Source organism: Acanthochromis polyacanthus, chromosome 19, assembly GCF_021347895.1.
Source record: "Acanthochromis polyacanthus isolate Apoly-LR-REF ecotype Palm Island chromosome 19, KAUST_Apoly_ChrSc, whole genome shotgun sequence".
NCBI classification, from domain to species: domain Eukaryota; kingdom Metazoa; phylum Chordata; class Actinopteri; family Pomacentridae; genus Acanthochromis; species Acanthochromis polyacanthus.
The window spans coordinates 10,726,459-10,754,222 of NC_067131.1; the positions used below are offsets into that span (position 1 = coordinate 10,726,459).

The window sequence follows — 27,764 nt, forward strand, 5'->3', positions numbered from 1 at the left end:
TGTTTTTCCCATGTCATCTGTGACTTCATGTCACTTGAAAAAAAGCTGCATTTTAAGGTAGCGTTACCGTCCATATACTGGTTACACTATCTGATCTTTGTGCTTTAAAGCTACACCTGACTAGAGTGTGGATTAACTGGGGTCAATAATTTGTCATCAGTTGAACAGCTTAAAAACCTTTCATGCACAATTTCAATTAGACGATCAACGTTTTGTCTCAGACGTCAGTCCAGTCAGAAAAAGAGTAATATTTGCATGCTGCACTTTTTGTTTTTTGTTCAATGTAGATTGAATGTATCAATTTTCTAAAGTATATTTTTGACTCAATATTGTTTAACACATATCTTAGGAAAAATAGGATCTTTAAGTCCTGTTAACTTCCTTAAAGGTCACACTTTTTCTATCCTTATTTGAACTCTATATATCCTCACAAAGAGGTTAGTCACTCTCACACATGAGCACTAAGGGAGCTGAGAGATACTACTCATAAATCAGCAGGATTTATTTTTAAAGCTGTGGTGATGATGTAGGACAGTATAAATTATTAGATTTAAATGCATATGAAGTGCCTTTAGCGAACTTGCAGCCGTACAGGTTAATGCATGCACTATGTGTGTGACTTATTCTAGCATTGTATGATTGATGACGCTTTAAGTTTAACAAATCGAATCACATAAACTCCTCTTGGCTTGCTTATTTCTTAACATCGGGCTTCATGCATTAAAGTCATTCATCAGTACACATCAATCCTGATCTCTTCCACTTAAACTGCAGTTACTCTGCCCTATGCAAAGAATATAATTCACCTGGACTTGCTCATCCGGTATATTTCATAGGATGTCATTTGAGCTATTTTTGGAAGATGAACTACGCTTTGAACAAAGACCAACAAGCTGCACTTACAGTTTAAGTCCAGGAGGTGGAAGAAATGCATTGCATTCAAAGAGCTCTGCACACAGGAGTGAGAGTTTAAGAGCACACAGTAACTTACCAGCCACATTTAATTTCTCATTTCAAGCCAGTTTAATTTCTTTTGCTTGATCTTGTAATCCTATTTTGTATAATTAACACTTTAACACTGATCGTCATGAATTTGTATCATACAGCTTGCATTCAGACTGCAGCCGAGGTAGTGTATGCATTCTCCTAATTCCAGTTTGTGCATATTCAATACATACATTGGAACCTTTTGCAAACACTGGTTTCTGGTAGGACCTACATTAGTACTCTGCTAAGGAACGCCGCAGAATTATGTGACAATTGGCATATGTTTGACTGTTTTTCTGTGCGCAACGTTACTCAAAAATGGACTAACAGATTTGGATGAAATTTTCTGCGATGGTCAGAAATGACACAAGGACCAAACGATTAGATTTTGGTTTATCCGCTTATAGTCTGGATCCACAGATTTGTTAAAGATTTCTGTATCTTTGCGAGGTAGCGGTGCGGCGTCACTGTAACTAAGACAACAAGTGAACACTGCATCAGCTGCCTGCTGACGGTCAAATGATTGCGATCCTACCACAAATTGACTGCTGTGAACTCATCGGAACTTCTCTGTCGGAAATCAGACAACAACAGAGCCGCCTTGACAGAGTACTGCGCTCTCTGAGTGCTTTTGTCATTATATATCTGTTATTATTATTATTATTATATATCGATTCTATGTGCTATGAACAAATAGGCAAACTCCACTTAATTTAGCATCAGCTTGAAAGCAAAAACACAGATAATAAATTTTTTCATACAATTGTAAATGTATTCAGACGTCAAATTTTTAAATTCTTGTGAAACTCCTTGCCATGAACCCAAACATTTCTGCTATTGCATGAATTACATGAACAGTTCACGTTAAGTAATTTGCATCCTGAGTAGGCAGCAACGTGTAAAATTAAATGTTGGCAAGTTGAGATGAAGGCTTATCAAAGGCAATAATGTCACAGCAAGCAGACTTTAAGTACAATACACATAGAAGGAAAACACATCTCTGATTTTCTGAATTTGATAGTGAGTTTCATGGAGGGACGCTCAGTTTAATTTATCAGGTATTCAGCATTTAAAACAAAAATACAGCAGAAATTAGTTACTGTTGTACCTTTAAAGACAACAGTCATTTGCTTATTATGTCAAAAAAATATTACTTGCTAAATTTCAAATCATTTGCAAACCAGTGTCTCTGAATCTGTTATCTAAAATATCCATTTTGTAATAACACACGAGTTGTCTGTACTTTAACAGCTTACTCCAAAACCACACTGTGTCTTTCGAACGTCACAACTGAACTGTTTTATATCACTGCACTGACACAAACAGGAAATCCCAACATTGTGATAAGGAAATGAAGCTTGTTCTGCGTAACTTTATCTGCCCTTCAGTCCCTCCACTGACATGAAGGATCAGCCCACACTAATCACGTATTTTTTGTATGTATACATATCATTTTTCCCACTTAGGCTCAGTGGTTTACAGTCTAGGGGATTGTTTTGATTTTATAGCCAAGAAAATATTCGTCTTGCTGCCAATATTTTCCACCAGCGGTCAAAAATATTGTCAGTATTGGCAGTGACTGTAGGTACTTCTGGAGTAACTGGGATGAAAACGCGATGTTGCTGTTAATGCAATTTCTGCATGCTTTGAAGGGAGAAGTTCCATTTCCCATCAATACACATTCGAGGTAAAGCTACAGTAGCAGATATTCGGAGTCTGTGGAATCCCAAAACATATATTTCCCAATTTTGCTCACTCAGTCCACATCTTGTAGGATTTTGGTGCTTGGCAAGGATGGATACTATGGTAAGGCAAACAGTTGGGGTGAACCAAACCTTTATTCTGACCTGCACAACAAAACGAATCTCAGTCAATCACACAAAAACAGTATTTGTCAGTGTAGTATTGGTGGGTGCTTATGACAAAATCCCTGATAAAAGGTGTCCTCGGAATCATTTCTACATATTTACAAACAAATAATTATTAATTATTGTCTTGTGACAGTAGAAGCCTGCACATGATTCGTTGCCTTCTCACAAAGGATGCTTAAAAGTCCATTATTTCATCCTTTCGTCTTTGTTCAGTAGCATCAGTCTTTTCCTCTGTATGTGATGTTTGTGAAGGTAGATGTGGCTCCTTTGTAAAGAGGATTGTGCCCCTGTTGGTTTAAAAACACAAAAAGAGAAGTTTGAGTAAATTTCAAAGATCGAGACTGAATAAAAAAATAAAACACAGGAACTTTACAGGTCTAGCCATTATATTTCATCACCTATACTTGACATCCATTCATTTCTGGGGTGTTTCTTTGTACATTGCACATATTATGTTGAACGTGTGGCTTCTGTTTTCACTTCCACTCCTCAGTGAGCATCTTAAACCTACTGTGGTTCTTTGTGGTTTCAGATCTGTGGGATTCGGGTGTGTTTTTCGAGGCCACAAAGAGACCTATTACCAGTAAAGGCTGATTAGCTAATTTAAACCCAGCCCTTCCGTTGACTTTCCTTTTGTTCTGCTGGGAGGAACAGCATGCCACAAAAATAATAAAAACCATCTTAAGAGACTCGAGGCTGTGTGTGTGGCCTTTGGCGTGTGTGTGTGTGTGTTGGTGTTTGTGTATCTCAGTGTGTTCAAAGAGTATAAAGGAAGATTTCCAGGTGCCATTCTCGGAAAGGGTTTTTTAAAATTCTAATTTCAATCTAAACTAATGCTAACTCCTCCTTCTTACTTTCTAGATTAATATAAAACAATCAGCGCACTTGTAGTTTCAGAAAACACAATTTCAGATCACTTTCATGCCATGCCGTGCTAAATTCACTCACTGTGTCCCACTTGGCGCGAGCACGTTCTTCCTCAAACTTGGCAAACTCCCGCCTGTCATGGATGGTAACCAGCAGCTTCCAGATAAGCAGAGCCGCCAGGCCGAGGAACAAGATGGCTCCTGCCACCGACAGAAGTACCACCAAAATGTCTGGACCCTTGGGGCAGTCTGAGTGGAAGGAGGAAGAGATAAAGGAATGAGCAGAGTGGACACACAGAGGAAGATAAGCTGATTTCATAACCCAGTTTCCTTCCTGCCTCTTCCTTTAGTCACATGGATTTGAAGTTGCATTTGCCGCAACTCCATTCTTTGCTACATGCAGAATGCCTGTCATGCCGGTCGACATGTGGCATAGAACGGAATTGTGCGGTTCTTTTAGCTGACAGGTGGCATCAGATCTGAGAAAGTGATAGAAGAGAACAAGGACAGCACAACAGTGGTGAAGAGACTGTTAAATACCAAAAAGAGGCTAGACTGAAGTGGAAAACAGTAACATCGTACAGCCAGGCCACAAATCTCTCTCCCCTCATTGTGGTCTTGGCAAAACTCAACAGGCGTCTGATTTGCACAGTTTCAAGAGGGCGACAAGACTGACAGAACTCTCTTTTAAAGAGGCATTAACATGAACCGTTCCATCACCAGAATGGAATAACACATCACTTGTTTTGCTCTCCTGGGTCATTTTTCCCATCATTAGTTGTACCAGAAAACGTTCTCCACCAAAATATGTTTTGAGTAAACCAGTGGGAAGTAATGGGCCGAGTCATTCTTCATTCTACGCCTACATCAGTAGTTGCTTGCAGGAGGAAACAAGTCATCATCTTAACACTCTGTACTTCATTGACTGGTTTGACCTCTAGTTTCTTGGCTTTATTGGCTCTTAAAGGTGCCCCCTCGATCCCAAACATCAATCCTAATGCAAAAACTTCAAAAACTTCAATGTGGACATGAAGCCAACCTTCTGAGGCAAAGAGAATGCAAGTCAAAGGTTTCAATTATGGTTCTGTAGAAACCCTTAAAACATTTTTTTCTCGGTCACCGTCTTACTTTGTGTGTTTCGGTCAGCAAAGTTTGAACAATTTGTGTTATTGCAGATGAGAGAAAGTTGCTTTTGTCTGTGGTCTTCCTCCTCTTTTGGACTGAGCAGGACTAAACAGAAAAAACTGAATCGCCAGTTTAGAATTATGTTAATCAAAATGAGTGGTTGTTTGCTGATTCTACCCAAAACCCGATCAAATCTGATCAATCCACAACTGCACGGCCCCAATGAAGCAGACCAACTGAGTTTTAAGTACTACAATATTATAAATGTGTAGATAAACTGATTTCTGGTCACTCTTAGGCAGCAGCAACAAGTTCTGAACACTGACTTAGCAAGCTTTAAGTTTACAAAAGGAGACCTAGCAGACAGAGCAACACTAGCATTAATTTGGAGTCATCTTTTTGGCCACCTGTTGAATCAAAGTTAAATATTTAATCTATTGGAGGCTCTGCTTTTGGGAAGTGTTTGATGTTTTAGCTACTAAAAGCTCAACGTTTTCCTGCTAATTTCCAACTTTTGCTATATGATGCAAGGTAGTGTTGAATCTTTGATGAAAAGTTTGAAGAAAACTGTCCAATTGCAATCTTTTTGATGATATTGTGATTTGATTTGGGGAAAAAAGTGATTTGATTTGCCATATACTATATACACCACCAGTCAAAAGTTTGGACACACCTTCTCATTCAAGGGTTTGTATTTATTTATTTTCTACATTGTAGACTAACACTGAAGACATCAAAACTGTAAAAGAATACATGTGGAATTATGTTGTAAATGAAAAAGTGTTAATCTTCAGCATTAATCTACAAAGTAGAAAACGATACAAATAAATAAAAAAGCACTGAATGAGAAGGTGTATCCAAACTTTTGACTGGCAGTGTATATATTCTAAATCCTGCTTTAGTTCAAGATTTGCTTTGCAATAGATTTAAATATGTTATGGAGCATTGCAACTTGTGGCTGTCAGACAAGGAAGTCGTGAATTAATCTGTAAAACCATTGACACAACAGTGTAAACCCTGGGTCAGTTATTTTGTGTAAAGTACATTCAAAATTGCAGTCCTTGCAATTTTCCAATTGCATTGTTTCAAAACACGATTTCAATTAGAAACTGATTGCTAAACTTGCATCGTGGGCATTTTTCCCACAAAAAGCAGCTACAGTCTGACTGAAAAAGACACTCGAGTGGCAAGTACGAACACAAATTCTAAAATTAGAAAACCAAACAAGCTGGAAGATGCCAAAATTCTCAGTCAATAAACCTCAGAGTCAGGTGGTAATAGTCTGTGGATTTGTCACTATGTGCAAATAGCCTCACAAGCAGTCATCTGATTATCTGACACTATCAGTGACTTGTAGCTAACAGAGATAATGTTTGTTTGTTTGCACGATTGGATGCACGTCACTCGTCATTGCACGTCATTGTCTGTGCGATTGCGTGCATATATGCTTGTGGATGGTGGTGTTTGGTAACCAAGTGAGGCAACCAGGCTCAACTTTTACAGCCAACATCAAAGCTCCTCTCCTCTTCCTCTCTTCCTCATTCCTACTTTGCTCTATTTCCTGCTCCTCAGCTGACCCTTTTGATCCCTTTAACCTCGACCTTTGCAGCTCATATACACACCATGCAATAATTCTGCAACACTACCGATTAACTTCTAAATACCAAAAATGCTTATTCTCTAAAAAGGATGAGTGTTTCCCATTTTGGCTTCACCTTTTCTCATTCCTCTTCATAACACAGCTTCATGTTTCCTTTCTAAAATTGTTCCTTGCCTGTCTTTTGCTTACTTAGTTTCTTTTCTCTCCCTCTCCTGCCTTCCCTGTCGAGGATATGTAGAGTCAGCGGGTTTCAAGAGGAGCTGGGCAGCTGTTTACAACCCTCTTTGACACGGCAGGGTGTACCGTGTTCAAGGCAAATTGCGGCGTACGTCTCTGATACCCAGTTGTGCCTAAATTAAATACACACATTCATTAAAGGAAACCTGAGGACAGGCTTTCTCTGCGGGCAGTCTTGGCCATTAAAGGCTGTTTTACTGCCCAACACTCTTTCTGTTTGGCCACTTAACAAGCAGATGAAGAGCAGGCAGCAGGGAAGTGACAATTTGTACTTGGGGGAAGTGAAACACTGATTTCATGTGGCAAGGAGATGTGCTATAAGTTAAATATCACAGGTAATGTTGTCACATTGGTGGTTATGGATTTCAGCTCTTCCTTGTGTATTCTTAGCCATATTGTCAGTAAAGTAGTAATAATTGATTTTCTTGGCCACTTAAGGACCACCTGCAAACACAACTATGACTTGCAAATCTAGCAGACACAGCGCAACGTTAGAATTCATTTGGAGTCATTTTTCTAGCCCCCAAACCAATTTTAGTCTTCCATCCTTTCTAATTTTAAATTTTGATCTACTTTTCACCAGTTCTAAAAGTGAAATATTTGACTTTGTACATACTTAATGCTCCACTATGATTTCCAGCTTAAAGTCCTTTTCTGCTTGCAATTCGTTGTAACTCTTTGTGCATTTTCTTTTTTGTTACATGTGCTCTATTTTATGTCACATGTATTCACTTTATCCATTATTTAATACAAAAATATTGATGCTTTTAGCCTTATATGTCTGCTGGGTCAAGTATCTGCATCTGCATCTGATGGATCTCTCTTACCTGGCTCTTTGACAACAAACAGGATGGATTTGCCACTGGCATCCTCGTAGTACTGGAAACGTTCAACACAGTCATCCTCGTCCTTGTAAGTGCAGTTCACAGCATTTGTGTCGTGGAGCACTGTGTGAAAAATATAGAGGAAATGGTTCATCAGTTTGTCAAGGCATGTATCTAGGGCTTTGTTTTTGGTGTGAATGATAAAATAAAAGGTTTAAAATTACAGACTTATAATAAAGCTTGCTTTGAAGTTCCATTAGCAAACGTTCAGAGATGGATGTAGCTTCTGGGTCTAAAATGTAAAGAAGTACTTCAAAACTGCATTCCTATTAATGGCCAGCAGGGGGCGACTCCTCTGGATGCAAAAAGAAGTCGGAGCCCAGAAAATGACCCTACTTCTCACTTAATTTGTTTCTTTAGTGAACATTTTCCTAATGAGTTTATGGTTTTGTTCACTAGCTTCAGTTCTCCATGAATATAGCATTGGATTAATTTAGCATATTATGGTCCCACACAAAGTAAAAAAGATGATAAAATAGAGGATGTTTCAAGATAAATTGCTGCTGTATGTGCATTTGTAGTGTCCTTATGCTCTCAGTCAGATTGACTCCTTGCTTTTTATGATTGGTTTCAGGACACCAAGATCGTGACATCCATATTGAAAACTTGAGGCTTCAAAATAATAGTCCATAAACCAGACAGTCTGTGGAAATGACCAGTAGTTTATAGTGGTTGGAGTTGCAGCAAACATCCAGTAGATCTTTCATTGCAAATAACTTTACTGAGTTAGTTTACAGGCTTTACACTGTTTTAGTATTTACCATGATGGCTGATTGAAATGGTGTAACTTCATGTTTCTAACATGTCTGACTGACAATAAACCGAATTGAACTGGACTAAATCAATGAATATTACCATAGTTTTTTTACCACATAGGTAGAATCTTAGTAGTGATGGTAGTTTTTCTCAGCTGGACAACCCGAAACTCATTAACGTCTTCTCACAAATCTACACCATCTTTAAGCACCAGTGAAGTATTATTAACCATTATTAGGGGCTACTCACAGAACCTTTAAATACTGTCTTACTAGAAATAGTTTCAAACATTTGAAGTCTTGTTTTCCTGTCTGTAGTTATGGTCAGCTGAGTGTCTCACCTAATTCATCCACAAGCATGATCTCATCCTTGCAGATTCGGGAGCAGGTGTTGTCCTCAAACAGCCTGCCTCTCTTGAAGTGCTTACACTCCACACACTCTCTAAAACACATCAACCAGAGATTCAAATCATTTAAAACAACCTTCTGGACAGAATGTAACAACTCTAAAAACAGACTCGTGTGTTTTCAAGCTCACTTCTTCATGGTGCAGGCGTCGGGGCAGGTGGGGCACTTGTCACATGTTGCCCCGTAGGCTCCTGGTTGTGTGCATTCACAGGCCCCACAGATACACTGGCCTCTCCCGCTGCACAGCAGACCCAGGTTGGACATACAGGTGTCAGTCCGTCTGGAGCAGTTACAGTTCTCACCCTGCCAGTCGGGTGCACACTGGCAGAAGCCACAGTTACAGACACCGTGACCTGTAAGGGAAAAAAAGACAACATAAACAATATCCTGACAAAGCTACTACATCATACATTATTATGATTATTATAGCTTTCTTTTCCGTGAAAGGAATTGCAACACATCAGGTAAAAGGATGAAATATGAAGAGAATAAACCATTTGACAAGATAAATTTAAATTCCTTACAATTTGCAATAAATATCTTTCGTATGTTATATTAATATGAGTTTATATTTGGTTCCTATAATGTGATAAGTAGGTGTGAACTCCTCAATATCCTCTGTTCCCATTCCTTTCAGTTGCTTTATAGTGAACATAATTGTATTCCACGTTATTTTGAACAGCATTCAGAGTCAGCTTGATTGAAACATTTAATTTCAAGACTCTATTATGAAACACGCAGTATCTTTGAAAAAATTCTTAGGAACTTCAGCAGACTTTAAAATAAAGTTATGTGGGTTTGAACAATGTTTCACTGGTCAGCATGACTTTGTAATGAGTGACCGCTGCTTGTTAAGTGGTTATGACTGAGTGAACCACAAGCTTGTGTCACAGTCTTCTGTATTTTCCTGCATTTTGCTTTTAACCCTCTGAACCCCAGGCAGTTTGTGGGCGTTTTTTTTTTTTTTTGTCTCTGTTGCTTCATTGTGGATTTTTCACTTCAACATAACGTCCTGGATCTCCATGGAAACGGCACAACCATGACTAGAAGTAGAGAGAACTCAAATATGTCTTTTATGCAGTATAGCAAACTTATACTGCCATTAATAATGAGAAAAAAGTTAAGTTGAACTGGTTATTATTTTACATAAATGGAAAAAAAAGATAAATTTTTCAATGTTGACAGGTGTTACCAATATTGGAAAGACAAATGGTGGCACTACACAGCCTGCAGTTCAGCTGAAAAGTCCCTGAATTTTTATCATACGACTTTTAGTCACAGCTGGGTCACTAATAACTTCTCAGTAATGTTGAGGAGTTCAGAATTTTATGTTTTTTACCGAATCTGGTTAGTGAAAAGATTTTATTTTTGTCAATTTAAAAAAAAAAAAGCAACAAATAAAATTACTTGAATGGAAATTTTAAGCTTGGATATGGTTATGTTTTCTAATGGCACGGCATGTCACAGATGAATCATTCAAGGACTGTCTAGAAGTGGAAAATTTGTCAATTCTATTTGCTTTTAGGGTTTCTGGCTCTGATAAATGGTGTCATCTTGGTGACTATTTCTTTAAAGATCATGTTTTTCAAACCTACTGGTGGACTTAGGGGCTCAGAGGGCTGAACTCTTACATATTCAAACATGCTGTCCTTGTTAAAATCAAACTGCTATTACACGGTAATAGTAACAATGTGCTTACATTGATCTGAGTGTTACAGTTTAATGTTTTATTAGGAACAGTGAGTGTTATTTCTTCAGGAGATCTCGTGGTTTTGTACGTCTGAAGTTTTGGACAACAAACTGGAAACACTGGAAAGCAGAAGTGTTTTTTTTTCACAAGCTGCTGTACCCTGTTTCATTGTGTGCTTTGTGGTGTCTGCATTATTTCTGGCAGCATGATTCAAGCGCATGTGTTGGTGAATCTGTGCACGCTGGCTTGTTGTTATTCCTCGTATCTGTGCGTGTGAGCGCACATGCCACGAAGAGTGACAGTGCAGAAAACACTGTGGCCTATCGCCGCAAAAAACAATGCCCTGATAAACAATGAGACAGGAAGCTGCTTGGGACAGTGTGACTGGATAAAGGATGATCCATGAACAAACTGTCATTATCACTTGACCACAGGACCACTGGCTTTTAATTAGACCAGTTTGTGGTGGGAGGAAGAATGGCCCTGGCTCTGAATAAGGTATTTCAAGACAACAGCAGACCATGTTCTGCACACACATACTCTCAGAACATTTCCCGAACTCTCCCACTTGGCCCTTTTCTGACCAAAGATGGGTTTATTTTTAGCCTCATTAGACCACAACAGCCAATGAGTAAGTCGAAAGGTATTTTCATGTTGCGCTATGGGCTTTGGGGAGTACAGCAAAACATTTCTCAGCGAGAGCCGCCGAGGGGTGGCTGAGTGATATATGAGATGTGATGATGTAATGAAGGCAGAAAAACAGTCCGCTGCCAAAACATGGCATTACGCAATTAGCAGCGCTCAATTAAAAATATTCCCCGAGCAAACACAATACCTGTTTGTGTTTTAACTGCTCATATATAATAAAGAGGGATTTCCTAAATGAAGTGGAGCAATTGGAAAAGAGGCGTGTAAAATTTGACTCCATTAATCTGACATATTAATGTTAAACATAACAGTTGAGCAACAAGGGAACTGTTTATTCAGCTTCATTTTAAGAGTTCAGCGTGAGGAATGGTACCACACTCATGTCTGACTCTTTGGTAAGGATGAGGTCTGGATTAGATTAGTGTACCTAGCATGACGAGTAAAGTCTGGCCCTGCTCATAGTTGTTAGTTTTGTGTAGTTTGATTGAACAAAGGAGAAAAAACATCTTATTAAGTGATCTTTACATGTGTTGGCAGGTGCTTTTGTGTTCTTTGGACAGACTCTAGCTAGCTGTTTCCCCTGTTTTCAGTCTGCATGAGAAGCCAAGCATGGTCCATGAAGTGTGGGCAGAATAGGGAAAACTTCCCCTCATTCCTACTTTTGTTTGTTATATGTTTGTAGCGGTTCATTACCAAATGAAAGCAGATGTAAAAAGTTTGCAGTTCCCTCAACCCTCTGAACCTCAAATCCTGCCAGTAGGTTTGATAAGCATGTTATCTTTTTAGACAACTTATTAGGGCCAAAAACTGTAAATACAGACAGCATCACTGAATATTTATCTTCCTGATTGTCCTTGAACTCATCATTGGTAGAGTTTTGCTGGGAAAATGAACCAAATCTATGCTTAAAATCACGATTCTACATATCTCAGTGAAAAACCTTTCCAAAACATGAGTATGCACCGGATTAGCTTTAGTGCTTTTTGACAAAACTGAGAAACCATGAGCACTTAATCTGTGGCAAACAGTCACATGACAAAATTTCAGAGACTATTTGGCTGAACTGCAGCGTGTGTTTACACGATACAGAGAAGGGAAAACTGTGTACACTAATTAGAGAGAATGAGATCAAAATACAACATACTGAAGCAAATAAATAAATACAGCATGACCTCAAAACTAAATAAAAAGAAGAAAGTTGTCGGAAAATAAATTGAGCATGATGAAATATCTCTTTAGAGTTGATGTGCAGAGTAGATGTAGTAAAAATGCCAAAAAAAAATCAAATATATAGAGCATATTTTGCCCATTTTTTACAATATTGGTCACACTTGTTAAAAATTAGAAAATTGTTATACATGTTGATTCAGCTTTTTTTCTCTCTTTTCTTTATTAAAAATAAATGATCAAAGAAATTCAACTTTCATTTTTTTTTGTTTTTAGGATTAATGACATTTTAACTTTGTTATACGGAACAAAAAAAGACATTATTTTTAGTGCTCTGTGCTTCAAGTCATTATTGTGCTGTTTCCATAGAGATTAATATTTGATATTGTTAATATTTGATTGTAAATATCTGTTTATTATTTTTGTAGCCTAATGTACCATGGTGTTTTTACACTTAGGTGCTAAACAGAGTTGGAACTTATATTACCGGAACTCAACACTAATGTCATGGTTGTGGTATTGATCTTCTCCTCAAACTCTTGGCCAAAAAGTTGTGAATTGCTGCCAAAATGTCAAACTATGCTTTTTGATTTGAATCAGTTATGTTACAGAACTAATCATAAGGTATTAGGTGAGACGGGGGGGAATAACTGACTTGTTGAAGTCAGCTCTTCAGCAAGGAAACAAGCAATTTTCCTGTTGCGCTACAGTAGACAAATTTTTTATAAATATGTGTCTCTAATTTTGTCAAACATTCTTGCATGACTGCAGCACTGTAATGTAACTGTAATGCCTGTTGGTGATTAATGTAAACAAACTGGCTGCATTGTTCTGTATAGTGCACTATAAACAGCTAAATTCCACAAGGAAAAGTCATTCATAAGCTCTCAATTACCAGCATCCTCAGGGTACCATCATGTGTTTTGACTCCATGACATACTGTCTGTTTTGAAACGCCAAATGAGGAGGAGGATTGTGAGGTTTCGGAGTTAAACCTCTCAACAATTACCAAACACAAACTCATTCCCACTGTTTAAGAATCTCAACCACAGCAGAGAAGTCACTTCTGACTGGAGAAATCCACCATCAAACTGGAAAAAACATTTTGTGTTTGAATCCTTTTGACCTCGGTGGTACAAAAGCTTGGCTTGGCTGACACAAACACACAACCTGAGCTTACACTCACACACGGTACACACACACACACACACACCATATGTTTATTGTGAATGGAGCCCATGTCCCAGGCAGAGGGGAGAGCTGTTGTTATTGTACCTAATTCTTCCCAGATGAGGTGGGTGGCAAGTCAGTGTGGTGAACGGGACTGCCAACCACATCCCCAAAGGTACACACTTATTCTGAAACTCTAGCACAACCGTACACTATATTCATGGAATTAGTGGGCTATTTTAACCTCCTTCACCTTTCACTTGTACTCATGCAGTGTGCTGTTTGATATGAAAACAACGTCAAAGGAATAGTTCAAGTTGGCTGAAAAGATCAACGCTATCCTCGCATTTCTGCTAAATCTGAAGCTACAGAGAGCAGCAGGTCAGCTTGGCATAAAAAATCTTGAAGTTGTCCATGTGTAGGACTATTTCTCGGCTGGTGCTGAGCAATTCTAGCCTAGCCGTGCTAGACAACCCACGGCAACGAATTTAATTCTCTGCCAGGGAGGGTCTAGTTACCCTCCATAAGGCTCGAGGCTGGATTCTCCTATAACTGGCCGGACCAATCACCATGAAGTGTGGAGTCAGAAGGCGGGCGTAACGAAGTCACGACAGAGGCGTGACGATTCTGACAGAAACAACCAGCGCACAATAAACAGTTATCTTTCGACTCGGCTTTGGCCGCAGCCCTTAAAGATTTGAAGCTAAAATTCAACTTGAAAGATAAACAAAGGACGGCACTGAAGTGTTTCATTGAGAAGAAAGACGTATTTGGACTTATGCCGACGGGATATGGCAAATCCTTAATACACCAGTTGGCTCCGCGGCTCCGCTGGTTTGGAAGCTAATGGGACTTAGCCACACAATCCGCCGGTGCTCTCGGAACTACGTCAGCCTATTCGTTGCGTTGATTGGTTATATACCTACCCAATTGCTGCAGAGGGATTTGATAGACAACCTTTTAGCCCGCCTCCCTCCCTGTCGAGCTTCCCTCGACCCTTGTGCCGTCAGAAACATGGGATTTAGCATGGCTAGGCTAGAGCAATTCTGCAGTTGGCAACTTTTACCCGATGACTTTACAAAGTTACTGCACCTAAAAAAATCCCCTAAATTAAATCATTTATCAAGTCCAAAATTGCAAAAACAGAGTGAATCATCTGATTTGTAACTTTCCAGCAGTCCAGGAGCTTATCTTCTGTGATGTGTTGTTTTGTCAGGAAACTTAACCAAATCTAAGCGTAAAATTGTGATATTTCATCACTTACTTCTGCATGCCTCATTTAAAAAAATACACCTTTTGCTCTTGATTCTGTGAAGTTCCGAGGAACCAGGAAGCCATTAGTGACTCAGCTGCAACCAACATTATGTGACAGAAATTCTGGGACTTTTCAGCTGAACTGCAGAGTGTTTACCCAAGGAAAATAGGAGATGCGTATGGAAACAAGTTAATGTGAAAATGTAAGTTGTAAAATATCTATAGCATATAGAACAACCATTTTTCATTCTTTTTTGTAACACCTGGGGAAACGTGGAAACAAGTTGTACATGTTGAGTTTAGGTTTTTAACATTTCTATAAAATAATCAAAGAAATTCAACTTTTGATTTCTTTTTTGATCATTTACAGCATTAAAGCTTTGTAAGACTGCATAAAAACGGTTTTGTGTTCTCTTTGCTTCTAGTCATGGTTGTGCTTTATACTGGCCCACATGAATAAAAATGTGAGAGGAGCAAAAAACACCAGAAACTGCTTGGGGTTCAGAGACTTAAAAAGTGAACTTCATCATATACTGTCAAGAAACTTTTACATTTATAGCCAGAAAACATTAAAAATGACTATCACAATTGTGCTTTCTAATTCCTTCTTTTGTCTGACCTACAGTCCATGAATACAATCAACGTAGAGGTATTAAACATGGAAAAGTAGCAAATCCATTCATGAAAACGTTAAAACTCTCTGGTTCCAGCTTCGTCAAAGTGAAGATTTTGTGCTCTATACAATTCGAAAGTGAGTATTTTGGGATTTTCGACCGTTGATTGAAGAAAAAACATATTTGAAGAGACAAATTCGAAATTGAGAATATATTTGGCCAATTCATCCATAATGAAAATAATCAATTAAATTTTGTCAATTTAAAAATCTTATTGATTCCAGGCCTACTAATTCAGCTTCAAATCTTAGAGCAAATTGATTCCACAAGAAATATGAACCTCTTCCTCACTGTAGCTCCGAATCCTTACCTGAGCAGAGTTCTCCTTTGTAGCGCAGACAGTTGAAGTCGTCACACTCGCACAGTTTCCCCCAGACTTTTCCAAAGTCGCTGCTGTGGCAGACACACTGGCCACACACACAGTCTCCTCTTCCGCTGCAGATCGCTGACTGAGGCCCTCCGGTGCCTGCAGGTCCGCTGCAGCGGTCCTGCTCGGTGGGATTATAGTCGCCCTCTGCACACTCGCAGTGCGGCCCGAGGCGACCCGGGTAGCACTGGCAGATCCCACACTCATAGGTGCCGTTGCCTTGGCTGCATTTGGGGCTGCTGGGCTGAGCTTTGGCCTGGCACTTGCAGTCGCACTCGAAGGTGACGGTGATGGAGAGGGAGTCCTTGAAGCCCACGGGTTTGATGACAAAGGTTTTCTTTTTTTGTTTGGGGCAACCGCGAGCACGAGCCTCCACACTGAAGGAGACCTGAATAAGAGGACAGAGATGAAACTGTCAAAATTTTTAATGAAACTTTAGGCTAAAGCATGACAAAGAGATTCTGCATCCAGACTGATGTTCATTTAATAAGCGTTCAAGTTCTCAGCCTTATCTAATCAGTGTCAGCAAAAACAGCACAAAGGCAGGGAAAGCCTCCAAATGTATTTAGTCAAAGTACTTGTTCATTCACCACTGCATCCAAATCTGGTAAATGTCCAAAACTGGGCAGTTACTACATCTGGAGAAACAGCCATATATGGAAATAATAAGAGGAGCTGAGGCAGGGAGAAAGAAATGTGTGGAGGCCAGAAATGTCACCTGGAGTGAGGAGAGACCAGGGGAAAGAGCCAAAGCAGCTGAGATAAAGAGAAGGAGAAGACAATTAACTCGAATGTAGCTGGCAGAAAAAAGATGTTAAGAAAATGTCAGCTATGAAAGACAAACTCAGAGACAATACTGATCCACGTTTTCCAACATCTGCTTTTTGATAACGAGGAAAAAAAGAGGGGAAAACCAATTTTAAGGACAAGTAGATAGCAGCAATAAGGGAAACGGAAAAATACCAAAAAGACAGTGAAAAATAGCATATGGAACTAACTGGCTAGGTATTTTTGTAATCATGACGCTATTATGGTCGGCACCAAGCTCTTGATAGTGTTTTTACAGCATAGAAAAGACACATTGAGGAAGAAGTGGCAGAAAAAGTAGATTTTTTGTAACATAAAGTATAATCTGTGTAAATACAACAATAAGGCTTAGTTTTTATAGAAACACTGTCTCTGCTTGATGTTTCACATGCAAACCAATTGACTTTTACTGCAATGTATGACAAAATATGATCGAAAAAAAAGAAAAATTGGGCAATAAATAGATTTATCACATCAAACAACACCAGCAAATATTTCTTGAAGGCTGAATGCGAGAGTTTGCCTTGTAAAGATGAACAATTATGCAGCACATTTGCCAGTCTGATAAAAAGGAGCAAGAAAACAAACGTGTCAAAGATAATATTAACACTCGAAAATAAGACGTTACTCTTTCACAGACTTTATCAGACAACTGGCTGTGTGCTTTTGGACAAAAATTCCGTTTTGTTAATCACACAACAACATTGTTTTATGCAGGAAAAGGAATGTATATAATCTACGTACTGTTGCTTCTCTTTGCTAGTCTATTAATTAAAATCAGGCCAGCAAGGTCTTGCATAACTAACCGTATCTCCTATTTTGAGGCCAGAGCAGGACTTGAGGCCTGGGATGAGCTCTCCATTCAGGCAAGTGGCATTAAAGGACAGAGACAGCTCCTCTGGAACATCCTGAAGCTCCAGCTCCACCTTGGAACGGATTTTCTGACCAAACCAACAAAAGAAACCAGTTTTTAGGCAGCTTTAAAAACAGTTAATTCCCTCTTCTTTTTTAATTACAGGAAACCAATACAAGAAGTGTAAAATTACAAAAAAAACTTCTATTACAATAATGTCCATCGTCCAGTTTCTGTTCATAACACTGTTCTCTAACTGGCTATACTTATGTTTTTAAGGGCACACAGTGTAACAGGTGCTTGTACATGCGGCTGAACAAATACCAAGTTTTCAGCTCATTCGCCTGTCGTCTGCATAATAAAGTCATGCAGGGTATAAATATTGAAGTGCAGCCAGGAGTCGCCTACGTTTGGTCAACTTCACACTTCAGCCACTGTGGAATTTCTGCTAAGACTCTGGCTCCGCTGCGAGCATTACTCAGACACTGTGGGTGTGTGTCAACAAACACATGTCATCCTCTCAAACACCGTCTAGTCGAGGATGTGTGTGTGTGTGTGTGTGTGTGTGTGTGTGTGTGTGTGTGTGTGTGTGTGTGTGTGTGTGTGTGTGTGTGTGTGTGTGTGTGTGTGTAGCACTTACAGCATAGGCCTTCAGAATGAGCTGAATAACGTTGCCCGAGTCGTTGGACAGAGTTCCCACTGTGGTGCCAGGAATCAGCTCACTGTAGTTCTGCGAGACACAGAGGCAGGAAGAGAGTTGTCACCCGACACACTCTTTTGAAGGACTCTGAGGCCGAAACCATGATGCACTAAACAGAGCATCTAAAGCAATGAAAACTGAACTGACACTGAAGGTAGCAAGTCAAAAAATGCACTATAGTTTACATGTTAAACTCCAAAATGTTAAATCTCTCAGGAAAGAACAAAAATACATTTAATTCTGGACAGAACAGCCCTGCCCAGAGAGCATGGGTGCGTCTGCAAAAGGGACAAATTAGTCCTGACAACAGGAACATGACAGAGGATGGCACTAAACGGGGCCTACAGACTGCAATACCAAAGCGAGTTTGTGAAATTTGAGCAAATGCTCATTTAGCTTAGTAAAATGTGGTGACTGTTGTTGAAGGAAGATTGATGATTAGTTACTGTTATCATTAATCGTTAATATATCCTCAGGCACAAGAATGCTGCATATGTCATGAGCAAATATCCAAATGAATTCCTTGTCTAGAACACGGGTGTTAAACATGTGACCCGCAGGCCAAAAGCAGCTTCCAGAGGGTCCAGTCTGGCCTTTTTTAGTCTGACTTTGGTCGTTTGTCTCATGTTTTTTTCATTTTGTCTCTCATTTTTGTTGTTTTGTTTCCTTTTCGTCTCGCTTGTGTTGTCCATTTTTTTTGTTGCTTTGAAACTTTTTTGTCTTTTTTTGTCTCTTTTTGTTTTGCTTTGTGTTGTTTGTCTAATTTTTTTGTCATTTTGATTCTCATGTTTGTCATTTTGTGCCTCATTTTTGTAATATTTTGTCTTGTTTTTTGTCTGACTTTTGTCAATACTATATCATTCAGTTCCAGATACCTGTGACTAAATGTTGTGTTCCTTTGTAGATACTCTGATCTGGAAGTTGTAATGTGTAAATGACAAACTGAGGCATAATGTTGCTGAAATTGAATTTATTTTTCTTAAGAAATTTCACGTTCATGATATTTTGTAAGAACATAATTCTTTAAATCTGAAAATTTTCAGAATGTATTTTTTGACACTTAAACAAAGGAAACATTTGGAGTTGTGGATATTTATCAGTTCCTTGTGCTTCGATTTTACTGGTCCAGTCCACTTCAGATCAAACTAGGCTGAATGTGGCTCCTGAACTAGAATGAGTTTTGACACCCCTGGTCTAGAACATTGTGGGGAGATGATAAAATAATAAGTAATATTAACACAGTATGTCATTTTTTTCATTCTGGTGAGTTGAAATTATTTAAAAAACAAACTCTTTTAGCTGATAAAATGTTTTACTGCACATTAAAGATCCCATATTGTGTCCTTTTCCATCAAGTTAATAAAAGTCTCACATTTCTCCACTATAAGTCTTGCAAGTTGCAGTTTTTCAAGACTGTTAAGTCCCCGCCCCCTTCAGGAAGAAGACTTTCTCTCTGTCTGCAATTGACAGCGTTGAGCAGAACAATCGAGTGCCTGGCAGCGACAGACATGAACCAATGTCTGAGACTAGGACTTTCTAACGCTTCTAACTTTCTGTCGGAGGGATTATTTGACAAGGAAATGATTTATCAGACAATGTTGTGGCTACAAAATCTGTACTTTTGTGGTACAGAGCAGCAGCTTGGAAAAATCTCTGAAGTAGTTGCTGGTTGTAGCCTTAATAAGCTGCATTTCAGTCATTATTGCGTACTTATATCGTTATCTGACAATGGAAACAGACAAATAGAGAACGATAAATGGTAAAATTGTTTTTCACCATACGGGACCTTTAAAAATTCGCTTCAGATGATTTACTGACAGGAAAAGGCAGAATGAACATAAAAAGTTAAGCTAATGGCTGCTACTGGATCTATTAGGAGAAGTCAAGCTGGTTACACTGGCTCAGTAGTTTCTCAAAACCTCATGAGAAACACGTATCTAATACATCAATCATATAGTTACACAAATGTGTAAATGTCCCAAAAATGCAGAAGTGGCACACACCCAAACTCAGCCCGTTAAGCTTCAGTGTCCCACCCGCGGGACGCTTTGAGATCTGCGTAAGCATTTCCTTAAATGTCTGAAACTGCAAACGCGATTATACAAACACTATACGCCGATGGAAAGCTTAGATTCTCATGAATCTGCCGGTATAAACCACTTTCAGATGTGATTACCACAGCGGGTAATATAAACACATTTGTCCGACAAACAACGGATATCCATCCATCCTTTCTCTGTACACGGCTTCAACGTACACAGCGCGACTCACATTTCCGGGTTCATTATTACACACAGATGAAAATATTCCACAAAAAACGGCCATAATCCAACCTTGGACATCCAGACAAAACAAGCCAGTAAACTATTTTGCCCAAAACATGTCTTGAAGTCGGTATATACTCCACGAATAGGTCGTTTTCGAGGAAATGCACCTCGCGATGCGCGTCCAAAAGTCCCTGTATTTCTTGTCATATTTTTATTGACAAATGAAATATTAGCGATTTTTTTTGTACTTAAAATGGCTGGAATTGACTGCAGCTTAAAGGGTTAACAACAGTCTGATATATGTTCAACTGTTTCCATCCTGCAGCCACAACTATAAATTTCATATCAGGTCATGTAGATACACAGTTGGTTGTAACAGTGTCTCAACACTGTGTAAAAGAGATTCTTTTTGAGTTTCCATTCTTCCTCTAATGCAACATCCAAAAAATCTCCCTTTAAAACCAATGAGGTTTAGAGGACTTTAGTTAAAACACTCCCTCATGTGCAAGATGAGATGATTACAGAGTGGGACTGGTCATCATCTCAGTCGCAGTTCAAAAATGCATTTGTATTTTTGTATTGCACTGTTTAATGTGAATTTAATATGCTGCACTTAAAAGTCAGAAGCCAACTTGAATGCGTCCTGACCTGGTAGAGAGGAACCACAGGGTTGGTGACTGCAAAGATGAGGTTGATGTTGTTCTCCGACATTTTCTCTGTGATGAGAGCAAGAGATGGGTAATCCTGTGGGGCCAGACCAAACAGTGTGGTTAGAAAAACAAAGACTACAAATGATTACTTCCTCTATTACGTCTACAGGCCTACATGTTTGAATCAAGTCTTTCCTTCTCTCTAACAAGGTATCCACTAACCATGGTGGTCGACATGCTGTACATGTTGTCAGAGCTGAGGTGACACCGTCCGTCATTCGGCTGCACGATTCCAGCCAGACGACCGTCCAGAGCGACGTGAGTCTTAGCGTCTGAGGTGAAGATGAGGAGGTGGGATGCACCAGGTCGCCAGCCAATCTGCTCCTGGTTCCCATCAAACCGTAGAAGAAAACAGGGTAAGACAAAAAATTTAACTCGGTTTTTGATCAAGGGATTTTATTTCTTTTTCAGTTCATGCTGGGTTCTCGCTAACTTCAACACTGGCTGCTTCTCTTGCAAATTCAAAAAGTTTCACAGAGTGTTTATGTGTGACAGAAGAGAAAAAGAATGTAGAACAAAATCATGTGTGCGAGACGGCGAATGTGTGTTTGCACGTGTGGCCGGTTTCTTCACCTTGCACACAGCAGCCTGGATGATGGCATCAAAGCCTCCCTCGGGGGCATCTCGGTTCCTGGACACCATCTGCTTCTTTACTTCTTCTGTGAAGCGACCGACCTCCTCCGTCAGAGAGAGAACGTGTTTGTAGCCAAACTGAGGTAAGCAGGTGGTATTAATGCTGCCAAGTAAACAGAGATTTAAATGTTTAATTTAGCAGTTAACCCTCGGGATCCCGAAATCTGCTGGTGGATTTAAAAGGCATGTTACGGTTTTTGAAAAATCACCCAAATTACACCATTTGTCAGAGCAAGAAACTGTGAAATCAAAAAGGTCTAAGGGTTTTTAACTTCCTGACAGTCCTTGAAGTAATCTTGTGTGGCATGCAGTTTTGGCGGGAAAAATAACCAAATATGAGCTCTAAATCATATTTTATCAAAATCATTTCATTCTGAGTGTCTCGTTTAAATAAGGGCCCTTTGCACAAACAAAATTCTGTAAAACTTAATAAAATTATGCATTCATCGGCACACCTGAGAAACCATTAGTGACTCAACTGCAACCAACAGTCAGAAGTAACAAAAATTCACCCAAATTCGGCTGAACTGCAGGCTGTGTTTACACAGAGCAGTAATAGGACAAGTATGGGAATAAATTCTAAATGTCACTGTAATATATCGATAGTATGTAGAGTCGCCGAGTTTTGATCGGTAACACCTGTTGGCACTCCAAAAATGGTGCATATTTGGTGTTGGAAAAATAAATAATGGCATTTTTTTTATTTTTGAAAAACAATCAGAGCAATTCAACTTTTGTTTTTTCTGTTTTTGTGTTTTATGGCATTGTAGCTGTGTTATACTGCGTTGCCATGGTTGTGCCATTTCCATAGAGGGGGGTGCAGTGAAAAATGAACCCACAGGGAGTAAAAATGAACAGGAGCAAAAACACCTGTAAACTGCTTGGTGTTCTCCAATTCTTTGAACTAAATGCTAAATGTTGGACAAACATTCCACTATCACAATGCTAATGTTCAGCAGCGATAACATTTACCACATGTGCCACCACTTCACTACTACACTCAACAAAAATATAAACGCAACACTTTTGTTTTTGCTCCCATTTTTTATGAGATGAACTCAAAGATCTAAAACTTTTTCCACATACACAATATCACCATTTCTCTCAAATATTGTTCACAAATCTGTCTAAATCTGTGATAGTGAGAACTTCCCCTTTGCTGAGATAATCCATCCCACCTCACAGGTGTGCCATATCAAGATGCTGATTAGACACCATGATTAGTGCACAGGTGTGCCTTAGACTGCCCACAATAAAAGGCCACTCTGAAAGGTGCAGTTTTATCACAGCGCAATGCCACAGATGCCACAAGATTTGGAGTGTGCAATTGGCATGCTGATAGCAGGAATGTCAACCAGAGCTGTTGCTCATGTATTGAATGTTTATTTCTCTACCAAAAGTCGTCTCCAAAGGCTTTTCAGAGAATTTGGCAGTACATCCAACCAGCCTCACAACTGCAGACCACGTGTAACCACACCAGCCCACTTTTACTTCAGTAAGATTCTTCATGCAAATGTTATACTTGTAATGGAATGGTTTTTACATTAATGTATTAGTACTTTTCATTACAGTGACAGTACCATACCCAAAGTCATATGCAGTGTGGCCAAATTTAGTGAAACTGCTCTAAAAGTTCACTTCAAAGCACATTTACGAGTTTTTTCTTCCATTCTTCATTCATTTTGAAAACAATTTTCTGCAACGTGGACCACTTTTTGTCTCTCTGTTGTACACTACTAGACTGAAATTCTTCTGTTGTCTTATCTTTTATCCAAACATTCCTGGAGGCTGGATCTCAGCAGACTGTCTGTAGGCGGGAAAGTAAATGACCCCAGGAGACATTAAACCGCCAAATCAACCTCGGTGGAGCCTTTGGGTGGAGTTACAGCGGCTCACATTGCGACACTCTCACTCTAAATTACCTGCGGCTGATTCAGAGCAGCTGACCAAGCACTTGGGAGCTACTGTGAGCCTTTAACAAGTGCTGTGACTCGGAGGCTGTCTGCATTATTACCGAGCAACGCTGTGTTTAAAGATGTCCTCACAAAAATGACATCATCTGCATAATGAAGCTACTTCCCACATGCAGACATAAACAGCCACTGAAATCAACACCAGTAGGCACACGTTAGGAATGCAAAACTCTGGTAAATGTAAGAATGTAGCCACTAAAATAAACTTTCCATTACAGTGAAGTCTGGAGTCAGTTGAAGTGTTCTTGTACGGACACTGAAACAGGTTCATTATTAGAATGTATAGAATTAAGTGAGCAGGAAGGAGTAATTTTGGGGGAAAAATCACTTTAACCCTCATCAGTACACCTGGGGTCCATGCAGATCCCAGGGGTATAAAACTTGTCATATTTTTTTCTTTACAAGTTGGATTTTTCAGTCCCTTTAGGCTCAAGTGAACTGATGAAGTAGGTTTTGCCACGTGCACTGATGAAGGTTAATTTAACTAAAGACTGTATGAGCAAAGGCCACAAAATGTCAAACTATTCCATTAAATATCTTATATTTGCTTTTCATATGGTTAATGTTATATGTTGTTATATTATATGTTCCTAAATTGCAGGCAAATAGCATTGCAAAACCTTAGTACTCTGGTAGAACTGGCCAAAAACCAGGGAGTGGTTTCCCATTTACAGTACATCATTAAATCTGAACAAATGTGCTTAATATTCAACTATAAGGAGGAAATTACACTTAAAACTGTTGTAACTGTGACAATACAGTCCTATTTCCTCTTGTTCATTGCCAAATAATTCAGTTGATGGTAGTCAGCATTATTAAAAGCAGGAACTTAAACGTAATTTTCTCTTGTGTTTGTCAGCATGGCTGCTCAAGATACTCCTGACCTGACAGTGGGTACACAAGTTTAAGTTCCTCCTGCATTATTTCTTTTACCTGTAGCAGGGGTTCTTCACAGCCTCTTTGGGTGAAATGTACATATAAGGCGAGAGCGGCTTGTCCACAAACGCACCAAAGCCCATGCGCAGGTTGCTGGTGGTTCGGTTCATGGCCTCGGCCAGGCCTCTGCCCAGCGTCCTCAGGCGGAAGAGGTCATCATTCATGGAGTAGGAGAGATCCATGAGGTAGTACAGATCGACGGGGTAGTCCTCCACTTGACGCACCTTCACTGTGAAGCGCTTGGCATCATCTGAGAGGAGAACAATGCTGATGTTATTGGTCTTTTCATTCACTCACTGCTCATGCTACGCTTGGATCTAAGCAAGGAGCAAGTACCCAGCCTCATTTCCTGTTTAGCTCCCTCTAAATCGAAACAACATGTCTGATCTAAACAGTACAGAGGGGCTCACCTGGCCTGAGGGTGATGTGCAGTTTCTGTGGTTTTATCTGAGTGACCTGTGCTGCTCCTGCCGCCTTGTTGCTGAGCGGCCGGTCCTCGATCACCTGCAGTTTGCTGGTTGGAGACTCCAGAGCTGATGTTGCGCATCCTGCTGCCACCAGGTTGGCCTTCAGATCACAGCGGGATGAGTCGGCGACCCCTTGGCCAAAGTCCTGAAGGAAGAGGCAGGTCATTCTCTAGAGAGCAGCAGCTCCCAGGAACATTTGGTAGTTTGGACGTACTTGAATATGTGAATTTATGACGATACAGAAGATGCATCTGTAATAAAGACTAGAATCCAGAAACAGCTTAAGCCTGTGAAAAAACTGTGCTTAGAGGCTAATTTCACCTTAAATGTAAATGTCTATCCTCTTTGAACACCCTTAAATAGTTTGATGATTCAGCTTGGAGACCTCAGGCTGAAGTCATCCTGAAAAAGTCAAAACGTTGACTCCCAAACTGTATTTTACAACATTAAATCATTGCCCTCATGAGTTCGAATCAGGAAATATGACTTTATCCTCGTGCACCCACAGGATGTCCGTCACATAGGCAGCTGTAAGTGTCCCTGAAGCAGCTCAAAAAACTTCATCTGCATCATTCGTGTTGCTCTAACAGAGAAACAAGAAGTCCAAATCTAACTGTTCTGGATCATACAAAGAGTTTGAGGGTAGATGTGACCTGAAATAACCACTGAGAGAGTGTTCTTCTCAACCAGATTAAAAAGGGCTGATGAGGAGATTGGTACCAGTCTGCACCAAGCACGCCTGGCAGAAAACTCATTGCCTCACTGAAGTGAAGTGGAAAAGGAGCCCACCTCTTGGAAGCACCATGCGCAGCTTGGGTGAACAGCCAGACACTGCTTACATGTGCTGGCTCCTCTGGAAGTGCACACATTTGAACCTGGATCCAAGACAAGAAGAAAAAAATGTGTTTGAAATCTAGAAAGATTCAATAAGAAGAAGACAAGAACAGATGAAGTCTCTTACATCCTTGTGTGATTATAATGTGTAAAATTTGGACGTGACACTAGAGTTTTAGTTTATTTTTATTGGAAAGTTGAAGAACAAAGGCAAGTCATATATACAGAGTTTGCGTAGACCTGCATTTCGTAACGTTTTGCCAACTTCTACCACTATGCTACTTTTACCCAACAGCTGTCATTATTAAGATGTTACATGGCAAACAAGCTTGTAAAATTCAATTCAGAGCCCTTTTTGTTGATACCCCTTGTCAATTTCTATACAAACCTCTAACAAGGTTCTTTTCAATATTTCAACATCAATTCAAAACCCAGATGCATTAAGTATCCAATGATCAACAAAATGTAAACAGGAGACTTTTGTTTTTTTTCTACTTCCTGTCCTATTAATCATCTTACAACCCCAAAGATTTATGTGTGAAAGACTGTGACCCCTCAGAGAGGCCTGAACCCTCAAGGGGAAACACTGGACTAACTGAAAGCAGTGACAGAAAAAAGGATTCAGATATAGATGTAAGTACTACTACTATTTAAAATGTTCACAACCCAAAGCCCTACTGTTCACATCCTATGTAAAAGTCTGTAACTATTACCAGGAAAATGAACTTTAAGTATAAAAGCATTCATTACACACCTATACACCAATGCATTATTACTGATGAATTAAGATGCAAACACCTCTTAAATATTGCAGCAGATTGAAGTAGAGCAGCATTTTATAAACTGTCAGGTGGCTTAATTTGCTTTAAATTAACAACTGATTGTTACTGAAGTCCTTATCTGTTGTAAGATAGCTGTAGTAACTAAAAAGTACAATAATTCCCTCTAAAATTAGTGGAGCTGAAGTAGAAAACACACAAATACGATCTTTAATTACAGTATAACTACCTTACATTTTTACTTAGGTGCTTAACTAAACTGACTTAATTATTTTCCCCCCTGCCTAAATTGCTTAAACTTGCACAACCACAAATGCAGATACAGTTAAAGGATGTTTATTCATTCATTAATGCCTTGATATTATCAAATTTAATAAAGTAAATCACTCACAGCAGCCAAATACTTTTACTTTAATACTTAAGACAATTCTGTATCTTTCTTAAGTTCATTTCATAGATACAGCTATTATGACAATACTTCTTCCACCATTGTGTATAGAACACTATGTATGATAAGTTCTTCATCATTCATTTACTTGCACAACTTCTTAAAAAAATCTACAGGTACTCAGTATGATCTATCTTTAACGAAACGCATGAGAGTTGCCTGTTATTAAATGACACTGGCACCCTCAGTTGGACATCATGCTTTTCGGACCAGATCTGAGAACATCATTTTCACCTTTTTTTTTTCTTTTTTTTTTGCTGCCTCTAGATTGACGCGTTTTGGATAAAACGAGAAGAGGAAAAAAAGGAGCAGAACTCACCGCAGACTGCTGTTATTCCCGCACAGAACAAAATCCATAAGAACATGCCGTGCGTAAGGAGAGCACCCATCCTGCTCTGGGCTCTCTGAGGACGCAGCGCGCCAGTGAGCTGCCGAGTGAGTAAGAACAGAGAAGAAGGAGAAAAGAAAAAAAAAACTTTGTTCATCTGTGATCCAGACAATTCCAAATAGAGTCAAACGTCTTAAAGCCGCCTCCTCTGCTCCCCATCCACAGCTCTCCGTGTCGTAGTGCTAATGCAGGGGGCGTGGAAAGCGCAGCATCCACAGCTGCGAGTTGGAGAAGGTTTGATTTGGCTGGAGGGCGAGTTTGAGCAT

At 39.5% G+C, this 27,764-nt stretch overlaps 1 protein-coding gene across 2 annotated transcripts; it reads right to left on the minus strand.

Annotated features, from left to right (window-relative positions):
- Positions 1-2,806: 2,806 nt before the first annotated feature.
- itgb3b (integrin beta 3b) lies at positions 2,807-27,686 on the minus strand. Of its 2 annotated transcripts, XM_022206130.2 has the most exons (15): positions 27,430-27,680; positions 25,839-25,924; positions 24,993-25,194; positions 24,580-24,832; positions 21,614-21,776; positions 21,203-21,364; positions 20,979-21,074; positions 18,004-18,093; positions 17,317-17,451; positions 15,647-16,091; positions 8,864-9,086; positions 8,667-8,767; positions 7,514-7,633; positions 3,807-3,973; positions 2,807-3,145 (listed from the first exon to the last, which is right to left on the minus strand). In XM_022206130.2, the coding sequence occupies exons 1-15, from the start codon at positions 27,593-27,595 to the stop codon at positions 3,077-3,079; spliced, it is 2,478 nt and encodes an 825-aa protein (XP_022061822.2). In that variant the 5' UTR covers positions 27,596-27,680; the 3' UTR covers positions 2,807-3,076. The 2 variants fall into 2 exon arrangements, 1 of the variants encoding a protein (XP_022061822.2); XR_007938152.1 differs by lacking the exons at positions 2,807-3,145; positions 3,807-3,973 and adding an exon at positions 16,422-16,459 and having other exon boundaries at positions 7,586-7,633; positions 27,430-27,686.
- Between the last annotated feature and the right edge of the window lie 78 nt (positions 27,687-27,764).

What these genes read in the sequence shown, in the direction of transcription:
- itgb3b (XM_022206130.2), bottom strand. Translation starts at nt 27,595, where the DNA reads ATGAACAAAGTTTTTTTTTTCTTTTCTCCTTCTTCTCTGTTCTTACTC. An exon ending in CATGCTTGTGGATGAATTAG is followed by an intron (nt 7,634 to 8,666) that starts GTGAGACACTCA and finishes TTTTTCACACAG; the next exon opens with TGCTCCACGACACAAATGCT. An exon ending in GTTTGTTGTCAAAGAGCCAG is followed by an intron (nt 3,974 to 7,513) that starts GTAAGAGAGATC and finishes CCTTCCACTCAG; the next exon opens with ACTGCCCCAAGGGTCCAGAC.